This window comes from Cololabis saira, chromosome 4 (genome assembly GCF_033807715.1).
Source record: "Cololabis saira isolate AMF1-May2022 chromosome 4, fColSai1.1, whole genome shotgun sequence".
NCBI classification, from domain to species: Eukaryota; Metazoa; Chordata; class Actinopteri; order Beloniformes; family Belonidae; genus Cololabis; species Cololabis saira.
Window position 1 is genome coordinate 31,828,785 of NC_084590.1, and position 15,214 is coordinate 31,843,998.

The 15,214-nt window shown below is 39.2% G+C and overlaps 1 protein-coding gene across 4 annotated transcripts in view; it reads left to right on the forward strand.

Annotated features, from left to right (window-relative positions):
* stx1a (syntaxin 1A (brain)) overlaps positions 1–15,214 on the forward strand; it is an 81,001-nt gene that overhangs the window by 58,132 nt on the left and 7,655 nt on the right. Inside the window, exons 5-9 of one of the 4 annotated variants that reach the window (XR_009782496.1) lie at positions 2,271–2,344; positions 3,672–3,780; positions 11,865–11,938; positions 12,041–13,555; positions 13,895–14,005. Coding sequence is in view for 3 of the 4 variants with exons in the window: in XM_061719459.1 (XP_061575443.1) it covers positions 2,271–2,344; positions 3,672–3,780; positions 11,865–11,938; positions 12,041–12,175; positions 14,190–14,309 (512 nt within the window). In the remaining variant the exon portion in view is untranslated. Of the gene's footprint in view, positions 1–2,270; positions 2,345–3,671; positions 3,781–11,864; positions 11,939–12,040; positions 13,556–13,894; positions 14,006–14,189; positions 14,310–15,214 lie in introns of those variants that run through there. The other 3 variants (XM_061719458.1, XM_061719457.1, XM_061719459.1) reach the window with 3 other exon arrangements.

A 15,214-nucleotide genomic window follows, 5' to 3' on the forward strand; every position in this document is an offset into this window, starting at 1 on the left:
GTTTAGTTTTGTGCAACAATTAAGAACAAAATCTACTTATTGAGTACATCAGAGCAGTTTACATTGGCTTTTAACCCTTGTACAGTAAGGTGCTGAGGGTTTGGTAAGCTCTCTAAGGAAGGCCTATGGCTTGGGTCATTTTGACCCGAGCCATAGCGCCATGCAAGGGTCTAGAACTCTTCAAATATGTTTCTGTGAAGTGCACACACATACATATACCACTGTGGACTAAAGATACCCACCATGTATTCTCTAATTTCCTTATATATACACCTGTGGTGCATTAAGAGCAGCTTGAAGTTGTAAAGACACAAATTTATCAAGATCAAAGGCTGGATTTCATCAATCCCACAAAGGTTTTGAAACCATATTCGTGTTATGACATCTCATTTAACATTTTCCCCTAATTAGTGCCACATAATAAATTAAAATAAATCAAAACCGCTGGGCAATTTCCTGGAACAATCAATAAATAATACTCTGCCTTGAGGCAGGAGCCATTATTAGGACTGATCAATAAATTGACGCACATGTTAGCTAAAGCTAAACTTTTCATGTTTTTTAGAGACCCCGTAGCTTTTGCATCAGTCATTAATGGTCATGTTTGTTTTTTTAATATTGAATAAACTTGAAACGCAGCATCTTAAGCTTTTGGCATCAACCAGAAGGAGCAGAGTTCATAATGAAGCTGCAGGTGGAAACATCGCTCCCTACAATGGCCAGAAACACGCTGATACAGACAACATATCACATTTGTAATAACAGAACATTTTTTTTTTAAATTAGCCACAATTTGGTGTAATTTACTCATGAAGTACTTCACATGGCTTCATAATGCCGCTCTCTTTAATTAGCAATATTACATTCAAAACAAATGCCTCTCGTAGGACTTCCTGAGCTGTGACTGCGTAGGAGCACTCAAGAAAGTGCTTGTTATGTTTGTTCAAAAGAACCACCTTCGTGTCATCCAAATAATTTGAACCTTTTTCAAAGATTTTTCCAATTATAAGGGCTTTTCACAATTATACCCTTTCATTTTTGTGATTGTATAGGTTAACGTGTATGTCAAGTAGATGAGCACTAAATCATGTGCATATATTGTAATCTTGCCAATCATCCATCCATTAATTTCTGCTCCTCTGTGTTCAGGTCACAGGGGCAGCAGCCTAGAATTTTAAATATGCTGTTTAAATTAAATATAATAATCCACTCTGGTGATGATTGAAGTTTTTCATTCATATCAGACCCACTGAATTCCAGGTGTTGACTTATAATAATATTTATCTAAATCTGAGAAGTTTGACTGCCCCCTCTGCTCAGGTTCACAGCTTAATAACTTTAAGTAGTTGGCCATGAATTTTTGTGAGAATATTTCCAGACTCTTGTAGTTCTTAAGGTAGGATGCTACAAAACATGCGAACCCAAAGCACTGAAGAAAAAGATGACTTATTGCTAAATGGCATTGGAGGTTTTAAACGGGCAAGTAATGCAGAGTTGGGAAGGGTGGAGGTCTGACAGTGGAGGAACCATTTAAAGATGAGCCGTTTCCTTTTCAGCTCCAGTGAGTGTAACTGGAGATGGAGGAGGCTGGTTGAACTTGTGTGCGGCAGGTCAGATGATATAAACAAGTCTTGTTTATTGACTGGCGGCAGCTGGTGGGCTTCTGCTCCAAAACACCTCACTCCACTGCTGTAATTATGCAGACAAACTCCGAGCTGAGGAGGAATAGCCTGGCATTCACAATGATTTTGTTCCCTGCTATTTTCTCTCACGCATCCACTACAAGTTCACTCTTTCTCCCAACCAAGTCATAACAAAGTCTTTTAAGAACAAAATATATATATTTTTTGTGTGGTTGTTTGTTTTTTCCCATGTATTTGAATGAGATTTATAATGACTCAGAGAGCGTTTCAACCGAGCTCAGGGCAAAACGTCAGATTTGGACTCAAAGATAAGTAGAGTGTCTCATCATCCGTTTGGCAGCTTGCCGTGAGGTTCAATGAGCACATTACTTCTCTCATGAAAACTGTCTTTTGTAATTTTATTGACATCATCATCTCCGTTTGGCTTCTATAATCAGTTTCTCGGTGCTAGGCTGCCTCCGTTTAGACTCTGACAAAACACATAAATCATCCTGTCATTTGTGTGCTGATATAAAGTTCTGGTGGTAGCTTATTTTGTTGTTGACTTTATTTACTGTATTTCTTGGTGTTACATCATAAGGTGAGCAGGTGAGCCCTCAATCCAATTTTTTTTCTCTTCTTGTGAAGGTATCCAGCAGACTATTGAGCAAGAGGAGGGGCAGAACAGGTCATCAGCTGACCTGAGGATACGTAAAACACAGGTACAGTTCAGCCAACAGATAACACTTGTGTCCCAGTTGAATACTACACTCTAAAACAATACACTATGGGCCCGATTTACTAAAGGTTTGCGTGCGTAAAAACGTGTGCAAACTTGACAGCACCCGCAAACCAATGTGCGAGCTGATCTACTAACAGCGTGCAAAGAGGACTGCGCCTCTCAAATGAGCAAAATAGCACACGCTGTTCATTTAGTACTTTTGCCCTGATGAATAATCAATATGGGGCGTACCCGCCAGAAAGCGCTAAATACTGGGAGGGGAAAATGCAAATAGGTTCATTTACCACACGCAATGAGATTTACCAAGCCTGAAAGTAATTGCGGGAATTGTGATTGCGTCTGCATTTAATACGTTCGAAAGGAAGGTGCTAATCTGCCCAGCATTACGCACCGATGGCTGCTGTTATTGTGGCAAGGAGGCGACATCGCCAAAATCAAAGAATACGCAGAGAGAGTCTTTATTCTGCTGCATGCTATTTTAAAAATGGTTGCACAAGTTTTATTAAAGGCCACTTTTTCTTTAGTTCTTCGCCTTATATCTTGCCACCTTCTTTTAACCTCATCTGCCGTTCTTTTTGTCTTACTGCATTTATTCTATCGCAGATTTTCTCCCATATTGCGTTTCTTTTGGTAATGTTTAAATTTCTTTGCTGTAGTTCATGAATGTGTTTATTTGCCTCTTCCAATAATATCTCTAACTCCAACTCGTCAAATTTCATTTTGCGCTTGCGACTATATCCTGCTTTCCATCCAGACTCTCCATGGCGCAAACCGTAAGACACGCAACACCTCATTTAAATACTGCGGTTTGCACCTGTTATGAATTGCGCAAGCATTCTTAGTTGATCACCCGCAAAACACACAACAACAGCACGTGCAAACTTTTTCAGTGCACACGCAATTTAGTACTCTTTATTTAGGATCTTAGTAAATCGGGCCCTATGTGTTACAAAAGGTGTTGAGTTGTTGCTGTATTTAGTGGAGTCAAACTGCATGCAGTGTAAGACCACAGATAACGGAACTTTGCCACTGTATTGATATTTATGTAGTTATATTTTATTTCCTGTAAAAAGTCGGACCTGTGAGCAGCTCACCAGGGCATTTTACTGCAGTACAATTAAAGCCCACTCTACTAATTTTTTTCCATTCCAGTATGAACACTACGTTGTCATATATAATGTGCATTCAGGCCACAGCTACACATGGGCATAAGCACCTTCCTGCTTCTTGTTCCTTTTGAAAATGGTACGTGCCGGCAACGAGCGGGCCGAGCTGAAGTGTCTTCAAGTTTCTCGTTGTTTCTCCAGCACTCCACACTGTCCCGAAAGTTTGTGGAGGTCATGTCAGAGTACAACACCACCCAGTCGGACTACAGGGAGCGCTGCAAGGGACGTATTCAGAGACAGCTGGAGATCAGTGAGTAAACCGGGGAGGCCAAGCCTTCAGCTACATGCTGTTACTGTAAAAAAAGGCAATACTGCATCGATCGGAAATATAAAAGTGTAATGAAGTGTTTTTGTCTTGTTCCTTTTCCTCGGTTTCACGTGTTTTGATTATACCAAGTACCAACATTAAAGCCAAGTTTGAAGACAACACTTATACAGGACTGTCTCAGAAAATTAAAATATTGTGATAAAGTTCTTTATTTTTAAGATTAAGATTCCCAGAATATTCTAATATTTTGAGATAGGATATTTGAGTTTTCTTAAGCTGTAAGCCATGATCAGCAATATTAAAATAATAAAAGGCTTGCAATATTTCAGTTGATTTGTAATGAATCCAGAATGTATGACATTTTTGTTTTCGTAATTGCATTACAGAAAATCACAATATTCAAATTTTCTGAGACAGTCCTGTATATGAAAAGTTGCAGTTCTTTTACTGCTCTGCACTACATTACATTATTGAGCTTTATTTCGAATATGCAAATTAGAAAGAACAATACTAAAAAGTAAAAAAAAAACAAAAAAAGACAAGGCAGACCCCGCAGATCCACCAGCATATTCGAAAGGGAGTAGGATTGAAGTATATACTTATCAGGTCCTACCCCCAAATCTTATATTCATTTTTCCAAAATAGCAAGAGAATCAATGAGCTTACTTATAGAACACAAAAAAAACATAATATAAGTCTATATATCAACATAACTATACATCCATTTACCAACATATCTACATATAACTATATATCCATATATATTAACAGAGATATATCCATACATAAATACTGTATGTATAATATATCACTATATATCCATATACATACATATACATATATATAACATGTTTCCATAATATTAATCTATATATCTACACATATTAAATAAATCTATATATATATATATATATATATATATATATATATCTACATTTTTATTCGCCCCTGTATTTTGAGAAAAAAGTTTCTTTATATCTTTTTTTAAATTGTGATGTGTTTTTACTTTGTTTTAGATCTATGCTCAGGCTGTTCCAAAGTTTTACACCATAGGTAGACAGACAGAAGCTCTTCAGTGTTGTGCGTCTATTGATAATTTTGAAATTAAGTTGGCCCCTGAGGTTATAACCTCCCTCCCTTTCAAAGAATATCCCCTGTATATGTCCTGGTAATAAGTTATTCTTGGCTCTAAACATTAGTTTTGCTGTATTGCAATTAACTAGATCTATAAATTTTAGTAATTTAGATTGTAAAAATAATTCATTTGTGTGGTCCCGGTAGCCTGCATTGTATATTATTCTCACAGCTCTTTTCTGTAATATGCACAAGGAGTGAAGTGAGCTTCTGTATGTGTTCCCCCAAACCTCCGAACAGTAATTTAAATAGGGTAGGATCAATGAGTTATAGAGAATGAGTAGTGATTTATAGTTCAAGAAATGTTTTGCCTTTGCTAATAATGAAACACTGCGTTTCATGTGCCGTTTAAAGGCAACCGGAGTTCTGCAAACTCTGGCAACCAGGAACGATAGCTATGTTCTAGCACAGACGTGGACAAATCCGTTGGTACCCTTTCATTAAAGAAAGAAAAACCTGCAGTGGCTGACAAAAATAATAATTTACTACAATTTGACTCATGAAAAGGAGACATTGCTTTTTAAGGGTGGTTGAACAGACTCATTTAAAAAAAAGCAACAACTAAAACTGGCCTGGACAAATGAGTTGATACCCCTAGAAAAGAAGAATGAAAATAGTTTGACCATATTGATGTTAAACTCTGGATTCAGTCAGTCTGACTATTTAAAGGGTTAAAAGTCATCACCCTGGTGTTTGGTATCATGGCGTTCACCACACTGAACGTGGACCAGAGAAAACAAAGAGAGGGGTTGTTGCAGGAGATCAGAGAGAAAAATATAGAGCATGTTAAAGGTTGGAAGACCATCTCCAATCAGCTTGATGTTCCTGTGACCACAGGCACAGCTGCAAATTGTATTCAGAGGTTTAGGGTCCACGGCACTGTGGCCAACCACCACGGACATAGCTGCAAGATTGTTGACAAATTAATGAGATGGATAATACAAATAATATGAGGCCAGAGTGACTTTCAAAGAGATTCAAGGGAGCTCCAGGGTCAAGGTACATCAGTGACGGGGGCCGACACCATCTGTCACTGTTTGAGCTAAAGTGGACCTAAAGGAAGACGACTGTGGAGGACTCCACTGGTAAAAGCAAATCATAAAAAAGTCAGACTGGAATTTGTCAAAAATGTTTCTTTTGAACCACAATTCAAAAGAAATGTCTGATTTTCACTTGTCAATGTTCAATGAATCTCTAATTACTTTTGTCAGTTTCAAGTTATTTCAGTGACCATTGTAATCTTTTCTTGATTTAATGGGAGGGTACAAACACATTTCTCCACATGAGTAACAAGGTGGCATGACTGCCTAGTTCAAGTTAAAGGCATGTTATGATAAACTATAATAATGCAGCATCGGGAGTGCGATCCTGACACTTCAACCTCTTAAACTTCAGGATAACAGCTCGACACATCGTCATAAATAAGGGTTATGGAGAAGAGGCTAGATTCTATAGAGATGTTATGAGAGAAATTTCAGTTTAACCCATCCACATTCTGTTATGGCTTGTGCAGAGTACCAAAACAACACTGGAACCACTTTCCACAACACAAACACCGCCAAACACCCACACCCATATGTATGCACATGCCAGGTTACCACAGCTAAGATCCAAGCTCCTCTCACACGTGTTGCACTGTATGTGTAATGTGATTTGACAGGTATTAGCTGCAGGTCCCGGGTTCCAACTGACTCGGCTCCTGCCACGTCATCCTGGCAGACTAAACCAAGCCAGCTGCCCCTCACAGTCACCAAGATGGAGTCACTTTATATACACACACATGGATGCATACAAAGACAAACACCATGACTCATTTAGTGGTAATATCTGAGGATAGCAAGGACAGTCACTGTAGTTGCAAGCCACTTGGAATAAATGTAATTTCCTCTGGCCATCTGTCAGTCAGAGGGGACACATGAGGCCCGTTTATATGTGCGAGCTCCACCCTGTATGCACTCACCGAATGTGGGCCAGTTAGAGGGAGAATAGAGGTCACCACATTTTCCAGGGTTAATTAGAGGACTAACACAAACACACACCTGATTTGTTTTTCCATGAACTCCTCCAGCTTCATTTGGGCTTGATTTGTCAGCTGGTGGAGTCACAGCTGGTCGTCGCACACGTCACTTGTCGCCAAGGAAGGGACTTGACACACAGAGATGGAATGACAGAATGGACCAAAGAGACAAGTTTTTTAGCAGAAAAAGAAAATGACAGAAAAACAGTTCCTAAGACTTCAGTTTAATTATAATAAAGTGTGTACAACTGGTAGGCTGAGTCTTTGATGTTACAGTGCCTTTGACCGGTTGGTGTGGGAATCACTGAGAAGCTTTCATTCCAGTCATGCAGACACCAAATGGCCGATACCAGTGAGCTCTGAAACTCCATCCTCCTAAGCACTCCCGCAGGACGATGGACTGGCCATACGCCTTTTTAAAGTCCACATAAAGCATGCCACTGCTTGAGTAATCTCCTTGCAAGGACCAGTGTTCTCTGACCAGTATGAAAGCTGAATTGTTCCGTCTGATTTTGAGGCTCGCCTGTTCGGTCGACTCCTTTCTCCAGAACAGAGAAAGTGGAAGTGTTTGACTTGAAAAACATCTGCTTTTTTTATAAAGCAGGCCAGAATTGTACATGAATATGAATAATTTTGATCTTGATTGTAATTGCATACAGAGCCGTGAGCAAACCCAGCAGGGCCAAGGGGGAAGGTGGCCACAGGCTTTGCAGGGTATCGCTGACATTTGATTTTTTTTGTGTGTGTGTGTGTGTGTGTTTCTCAGCATACAACTCCTTTAGCTGGCTTAAAAATGCAAACACTGCTTGTTTAAAATAACCAATATGCATGTTTGCAGATAAAGAAAAAGATAAAAGAAAATTCTCCTCACTTTTTTGTAATTCATGTGCAGGGTCAAGCTGCAATGGGCAGACGAATGAAAATGACTTGACTCTTTTGTTTCCCACGTCTGAACATTTGTGCAGCCTTTTCACTCGGTTCCTCTGGGATCTCACTTCGTCTGTTACATAACAACAGGAATTAAATAATGCTCCTACTGGAAGCAATACAGTATTAATGATTTAAAAGTCTATGAAACACTATGGGCATTGTGAGACTCTGTGGCTTCATATCAGCCTTTTCAGGGTTTGGGTCTCCATGGCAACAAAACAGTGCCTCCCTCACAGCCTGTCATGGCTTTAAAAAAAACAACAATAAGGTGTGTGTGTGTGTATGTGTGTGTTTGTGTAGGAAGTGAGATAAATAGGGAAGGAGACCACAAGAGTGTTTTGTTAGTGTGCATGTGTGTTTGTCCTCATCCTCTCATTTTTCAAACTGCTGTCAATTGTGGTTACTGAGCATGAGTAGATTCTTAAGCCTGGTAATAAAAATGTATGACCACATAATCACCTAAATGAAATTCACAGGTTTGAGGTGGATACCAAGTTTGGACCAGATGCCGTATGCTCCGTGCATGTTAAGAGAAATTAACACATTTTCAGTCGCGATGTTCAACAGCTGCTTCATCAGTATTCTGTTCATGAAAGCAATCACTGGGTCCGACTCCTGACTGTCATCACTCACCATCGACATACCTGCACTGCCGCCGAGGCCCACGACAACCAACACTAAGCCACAACCATACACAGTGCCCGCACATTCTCACACACAGTCTGATTAGTTCATGAACGTGGGATTTTGCAGCCGCCTCCGATTTCTTGTATGAGCCACAGCTGCTGGGGGCACGGTGGTGAGAAAGTAGCTTAGTATTTCTGGAGACACTTAACCATTTGCCACAAGATTAAATACCCCTCTCATATTTGTCTGGTGTATACGATAAAATTCAGGTAACCCATTTTTTTTCTAGAGCTACCAAAATCAGCCCACTGACACTTCTGAATATCTAACAACAGGGACCCTCTCTCCTGGCAGCAGCAACCCCCTCTGCTCAGCTGCCTTGTTGTTTTTGCCCCTGCTTCCTTCTGCACGGTCGATAATCATATTTCTCCAAAAGTCACAACATTCCTTCAAAAATGCATGTAATTTCCCATGAGAGTTATACTTTGAATACTTTAAAATCATTTATCAGGACAGATTGAGGTCACTAACTGCTAAAGCTCACCGGCATGCTAAATCAAGAAAGATAGCATTGCTTACAAGAGAACAATTCTAATTATTTTTCTTTTTCTTTTCATAAAATATGAACTCTTTTGTGCAATATTAGGTCAAGTTCATTCATAAAGCCTATTTGAAACATCTTTCCCCTGTGAAAAATGATAACAGCCCAAATATCAATAAGACAAAAATGTTAAAAACTAGGAATGAAATCAGTAAAAGTAGTATCCATGATGAGATAAACAAACCTTAGAATATAAAATTGGGCATGATGATAGAAACTGACTTAAAGGCAATTAAAACATTGTAAAACAAAACACCCGTAATTCAAAATCAAGAGAACAGGAAATGGTCAGATCTATTTAATTGCCTTACTTGAGTTCACACCTGAGATCTTGTCTTTTGTTTAATTCTGTGGTGTTTTACACTTTTACAAAACTGAATTTAAGAGAGAAATTACCTGCGTGTCCACTACATTTAATTCATAGGGGCTGACAGACAATAAACTGTACAGACCTTTTTCACCACAGGCGCTCTGACTTGTCGCAGTTGGAAACGCACAGATTTAATTAATGATGGCTCAGTTCCATTAAATGTTCCCGCTTCACCATGACAGTGAGCCAGCATGTGCTAAGGGGAATGCAGCCATCATTAATTATAGTACACCTGTGCTGTCTCTACTGGGAGAAGTCAGACTGTTGGCCAAGAAAAGGATCTGTTGTCTGAATTTAGTGACCATTTGACCATTTTGAATACTGTAGTTTATTAAATCACATTTTAGAAATACCTCTGAACTTCTAATTAAGAGTTCATGACTTTCTGTGTCTTTGTAATACTGTGAGTTGTCCTTCGGTAAAACATGTAAAGAAACCTTATAGGCATCACAAGATTCAAGATTCTTTTTTGTCATTGTACATACTGGCTGTAGGCACAACGAAATTACTGTGCTTTATCGAAGGGGCTGGTCCTTTTTTATATATATATATATATATATATGTATGTATATGTATATGTATATATATATATATATATATATATATATATATATATATATATATATATATATATATATATATATATATATATATATATATATATATAGATAGATAGATAAAGTGCAGAAATAGTAAAAGTAAAGTAAAATATAAATATGTAAGAATTAAAAAAGATGAATAAAACAAAAAGAGAGATGCTAATGGGAACAATGCTACATGCATTTTTCCAATAGTTATTGCGCATGCTGATCCCGTTGCTCCAAAAGAGTTTTTTAATGCACAAAAGATCTCTGTGTGATGGTGGTCAGATGCGTGTGCGTGTTTAGGAAGGTGATAATTGGCTAAATATTATGATGCCTTTGAACTACAACAGCTGTTTACAGAAGCTTTCACGTTTTCTGTGTTTTGATGATGTCATATAGCAAGTCTCTATAACTTCTTTAACACCCAGTTATGTATCAGAGGGGATGCAGCATGTGAGATCCTATATTTACCGTGCGGGGCCCCGCTGAGGATTTAAAACATGCACAGGAAAGATCGGAGGTGCTGACAAGTCAGGCGGTGGTCTGCACCATCAGCAACAGTGGGACAGTTATGGAGCCCGTGAGAAGCAGCTCTGCAGGCGGATTCAGCAGCCACATGCTCAGGTAGTAGCGTCGGTGTAGGAAAATGTTTATGAACTAGGACAACTCTGCTGGGCAAAATAAAGCGGATCAGGGGCAAAAGCATCAAAACGCAGACACGCTGTCATCGGGAGGGGGTTGGTAAGCAGGGGGACACAACAAAGTTTGTTTGGAGCATCTGGAGAGTATTACCTCTAGCTCAAGAAGGTACTGAACAAGCACATGAACTCAGCTTCACAGCTCCAAATTATGTTGTTTTAATGTCCTGCATTTCCTGGCAATTAAAGAGTAAATGTCAAAAGATGATCTGCTAGTGTGAGATTTAAAACTACAACCGATATTCATATTGACTGAGCATTACTGACATTTGCACATACTGTAACCCATCTCGACAGATTGCACCACGTCCGTGTAAAGGCAAGGAAATTAAACTTGGTTTTAAAGCTGAAAGTTCTTAGATCTTGGTTCAAACATCAAAGGTCAATGACACTTGGGTTATGTGTGTGAGAGAAGAGTCAACAAAAAAAAGGGTTTTTTGAGGAAGAAATGACAAAATAATAAATGTCTCAGGATAACATTTCACACCATTAATCACCTTCACATTCATCTGACATGCTGCTGGGCCTGACCTTATCTTTGTGAGGAAGATTATGTAACATCTGACTGTCAGATGTGGACTGATCTCGGATAAGATGTAATAAAATGTATGAAGCAGGTACAGTAGCTTCAGGCCACGAGGCCATCGGCTCGCTCTGTGCGGTCTGAACTGTTGACTGATAAACGCTTGGCCCTTTTAGTATATTTCAGTTTGGTTCATTTCTCTATTATTTAATCACTTTTAAACTCTTGGAAGAGACGCTAAGCCTCTCTTCCGGCACAAATGCATTTTTCCCATTTACACTGGTGTTCAAACACACGGGGAAATAACATTTAAAGCCTTCACGGGCATCAAAGATAGAGAGAAGGTGAGAAAGGGAGCATGTGGAAAACAGAGAAGTGGCTCGTTTTAATTGACCCTCAAAGGGACTTAAAGGAGGAGGGGGTGCCTATTATTAGACAAGGTATTTTATTAGTGCACTTAATGTGATTTTCGCCCCTCTTAGTTCAACAAGACTTGTTAGCATTGCACACGTCTGGCAAAGCTTTTAATAGGAGCACATTTTTTTCTCTTATGTTTATTAGTGTCATTGTTTTTCCTTTCAGCTGGGAGAAACACAACAAATGAGGAGCTGGAGAGCATGTTGGAGAGTGATAACCCAGCTATCTTTACCTCGGGGGTAAGTGATTCAACAAACGCAGCATGAGCACAAATATCACGTTTTTTAATCAACTGCATCTCCTCCCCAACCAAACCAACGTGTCACGTTGTGCCCTCTCAGATCATTATGGACAACATCACCCAGCAAGCAATGAATGAGATCGAGACGAGGCACAATGAGATTATCAAGCTGGAAAACAGTATCAGAGAGCTTCACGACATGTTCATGGACATGGCCATGCTGGTGGAGAGCCAGGTGATGACACGGATACTCTCCCTCTCTTTCTCTGTCTCACTTCCTACAGCTGTTCGGGTTGGGGCTCAGCCAAATGCATTCAAATGAAAAACTGCAAACTGCAAATGCTGTCTGCGTATAAATTTGCAAGTAATTATGATCAGTAATGTGCAGTCTCGACATGCTTTGACAAGTGTCCTGGCGGATGCAGAGATTCGGCGACACAAGTGTATTCACAATGCACAGTGAAACCATTACCCAGCATGCTGCAGCAGCTGCTGCTCCTGCCTTCTAAAACTCCTATTACTACACAGAAACTAACAGATTTTCTATTTTATTTGTTTAGTTTAAAGTTTTATGACAAGTGTATTAGTGTAAATGTATGCAATGCTAACACATTTGGAAGAACGTTGTGATTTCAGCTCGATCTGTTTAGATGTTTGCAAAATACCTCAAAAAATAAAGACAGATAAGACAAAAAGTATTTTTTTAACTTCAGAATCAGTTTATCATTTTTCTTGGTTGTGAGATAAGCCTTAAGATAAATAAGTAACAAGTTGTTTAACCCCTTGATAGATTACATGATATGCAGAAAAGAATGATTTTCTTTATTTATTGTGCCTGTTTTTTCAGAGTTTTTTAATTGTAGAAATATTTTTTTATTGTTTTGATTCTGGGAGTGGTGCAGAGGTCTCAAAAAGGTATGTATCAAATATGCGACATTTGGCATCAGGGGGTTAAATTATTTCATTATGAACCAACATCAATCATCACAGAACACTTTATTTTGTTATAGATATTAATTGGTGCACATTGAGCAACATTCAGAGTTAACTGCTTATGTCTGTATACACAGGATGAATATTTGTCCTCGGTGTAGGCAAGGGCTTGGGGTTAATCTTCCGGCCTGATGCTGGTGTGTATGGCTGCATGAGTGTGTGGGCTGCTCCCCTACAGGGATTTCACTTGGCAGAAATACTCAGTTACTGAATTACAAAAAGCAAAAATGGACCCTTGAGTGAAATTGTTAAGAAAATGAGAACTCCAGCGGCAGTAAATGCTGGAAAAAGGAGAAACCATTGTATGTGTTTATGTGTATAATCTTTTATTCTCTTGTCAAAGTGTAAAAAACTGACTTTATCCCTCACTTTCTAAAGGGCCAATCTTTCAAGCAAATACTTGAGTGAGATTGTTAATTTGACGTTTTTTTCAGCTTTTTCTGTTTCTGTCCCCAACACACCCTCTCTCTCTCTCTCTCTCTCTCTCTCTCTCCCTCTCTCTCTCTCTCTCTCTCTGTTTTCCTCTTTTTTGTATCTTGCACCACCGCGCTACCCTGTCACCACTCCAATGACTCTAAGCTCTAGAAAACAGCGAATGCTGCTCCCCTTCTAACACAGCAAGGTAATTTACCCATAATACCTTATTTTCTCCTTGGCATAATTTGGGAAATCTTTTTTGTACCGCATGTATGGAAAACTGTAAATGATCATGGACTAATCCTAAATGTGCAAAATTAAGGATCCTTTGATGAGGAGTTCCACTTTTATTTGATTGCTAACTCTTAATGTTTCTTTTTTTCTTAAAGAATACATAATATAATACTATTTCTCTTTGTATGAGACATTCACGTTAAGTACAAAAGCATCTACTTGATGCTGTGGTCAAAGACAGTTTTCTGAAAGTGTGATCTGACAGCTTTCTGCTCTCACCAACTCTGGGACCCCTGTTTCTTTTGTGCAGGGCGAGCTGGTGAACAACATTGCGCGGACTGTTATGAACGCCCAGGACTATGTGGAGGCGGCAAAGGAGCGCATCCCAAAATGCAAAAAGTTCAAAAAGACCAACAGACGGGTGACATAATTATTTGTGTCCTTTCTGTCTCCTTTTTTTGCTCCTCCCCCTTTACCCCTTCCCTGTCCTTCACCTCATCTCTATCTATATCCACTCCTCCTCATCCTGCCTACACATCGGCCTCCTCCTTTTTTCTTATTGTCTGTTTGTCTCCCACACTTCCTCTGTAACTAACCTTTCCTAGGGGGAAATGATAGACCGCATAGAGTACAATGTGGAGCACTCAGTAGACTATGTGGAGAGAGCAGTATCAGACACTAAGAAGGCGGTTAAATACCAGAGTAAAGCTCGGAGGGTGAGTTAAGTATACAAGAGTGCATGTGCAAAAACATGCAACTTCAGAAGCATTGCATGTTTGAAGTGGAGTGCAGTGTTGTGTTTTTGTCTGTGTGCATGCTCACCCGCCATGTGTCACGTATTTGTGTTTTGTTTGTATTTGACAAATTCGTTAACAGTGACTCTCAGGACTATACGTGCTTCTGATACTACCCCTGCAGTCACAAGGTAGTATATCTAAAATTAGTGTTGGATCTGTGGTGAAAACGACCGCCATAGGTGCATTTATGAAGAAAATAAATATATAAAAGAACAAGATCACAGGTGACATCAAAATGACGAATAATGCACCTGAGTGCACAGGGCACAGAGCAAGCTGATGGCACTAATAACCTGGCTCTACACGCTGCTGAGTGGTTGTAAAAGCAAGCGTGCAGAGACCTACAAACTGGGAAAGACATACACTTGATAAAATGACTCCACAACTCACATGTTCAGTGGCTTGTAATGTCAGATAATACATATTCAAAAGAAGAACTTCACTCTCTTCATGAAGCCCAAATGAAAGGAGATACAGTGGTTGTTAACTTTTGAGGAGCTATTATTTGGGTTTTGATATTTGGACAGAACAAGCTAGTTGAGTTTAGCAGAAAACAAATTAAAAAAAAAGACAGTCTGAAGTTCATTTATAATGTCAATGTCATCAAATAAATCAATACTTTGGAGGTTGATCAGGTCCCTCCTTTGCTTAGCATCAAACAGTGGAACAACTCTGCCACCCCTCTGTTAATATGTGTAATAGCACTTAAATTAATACATTGCATGAGCCCTCTTTCTTTCTTTCTTTCTTTCTTTCTTTCTTTCTTTCTTTCTTTCTTTCTTCATTATTGATGCATTATTTTTAACGCGATGCTCTCCCTGTTCCCCATCCAG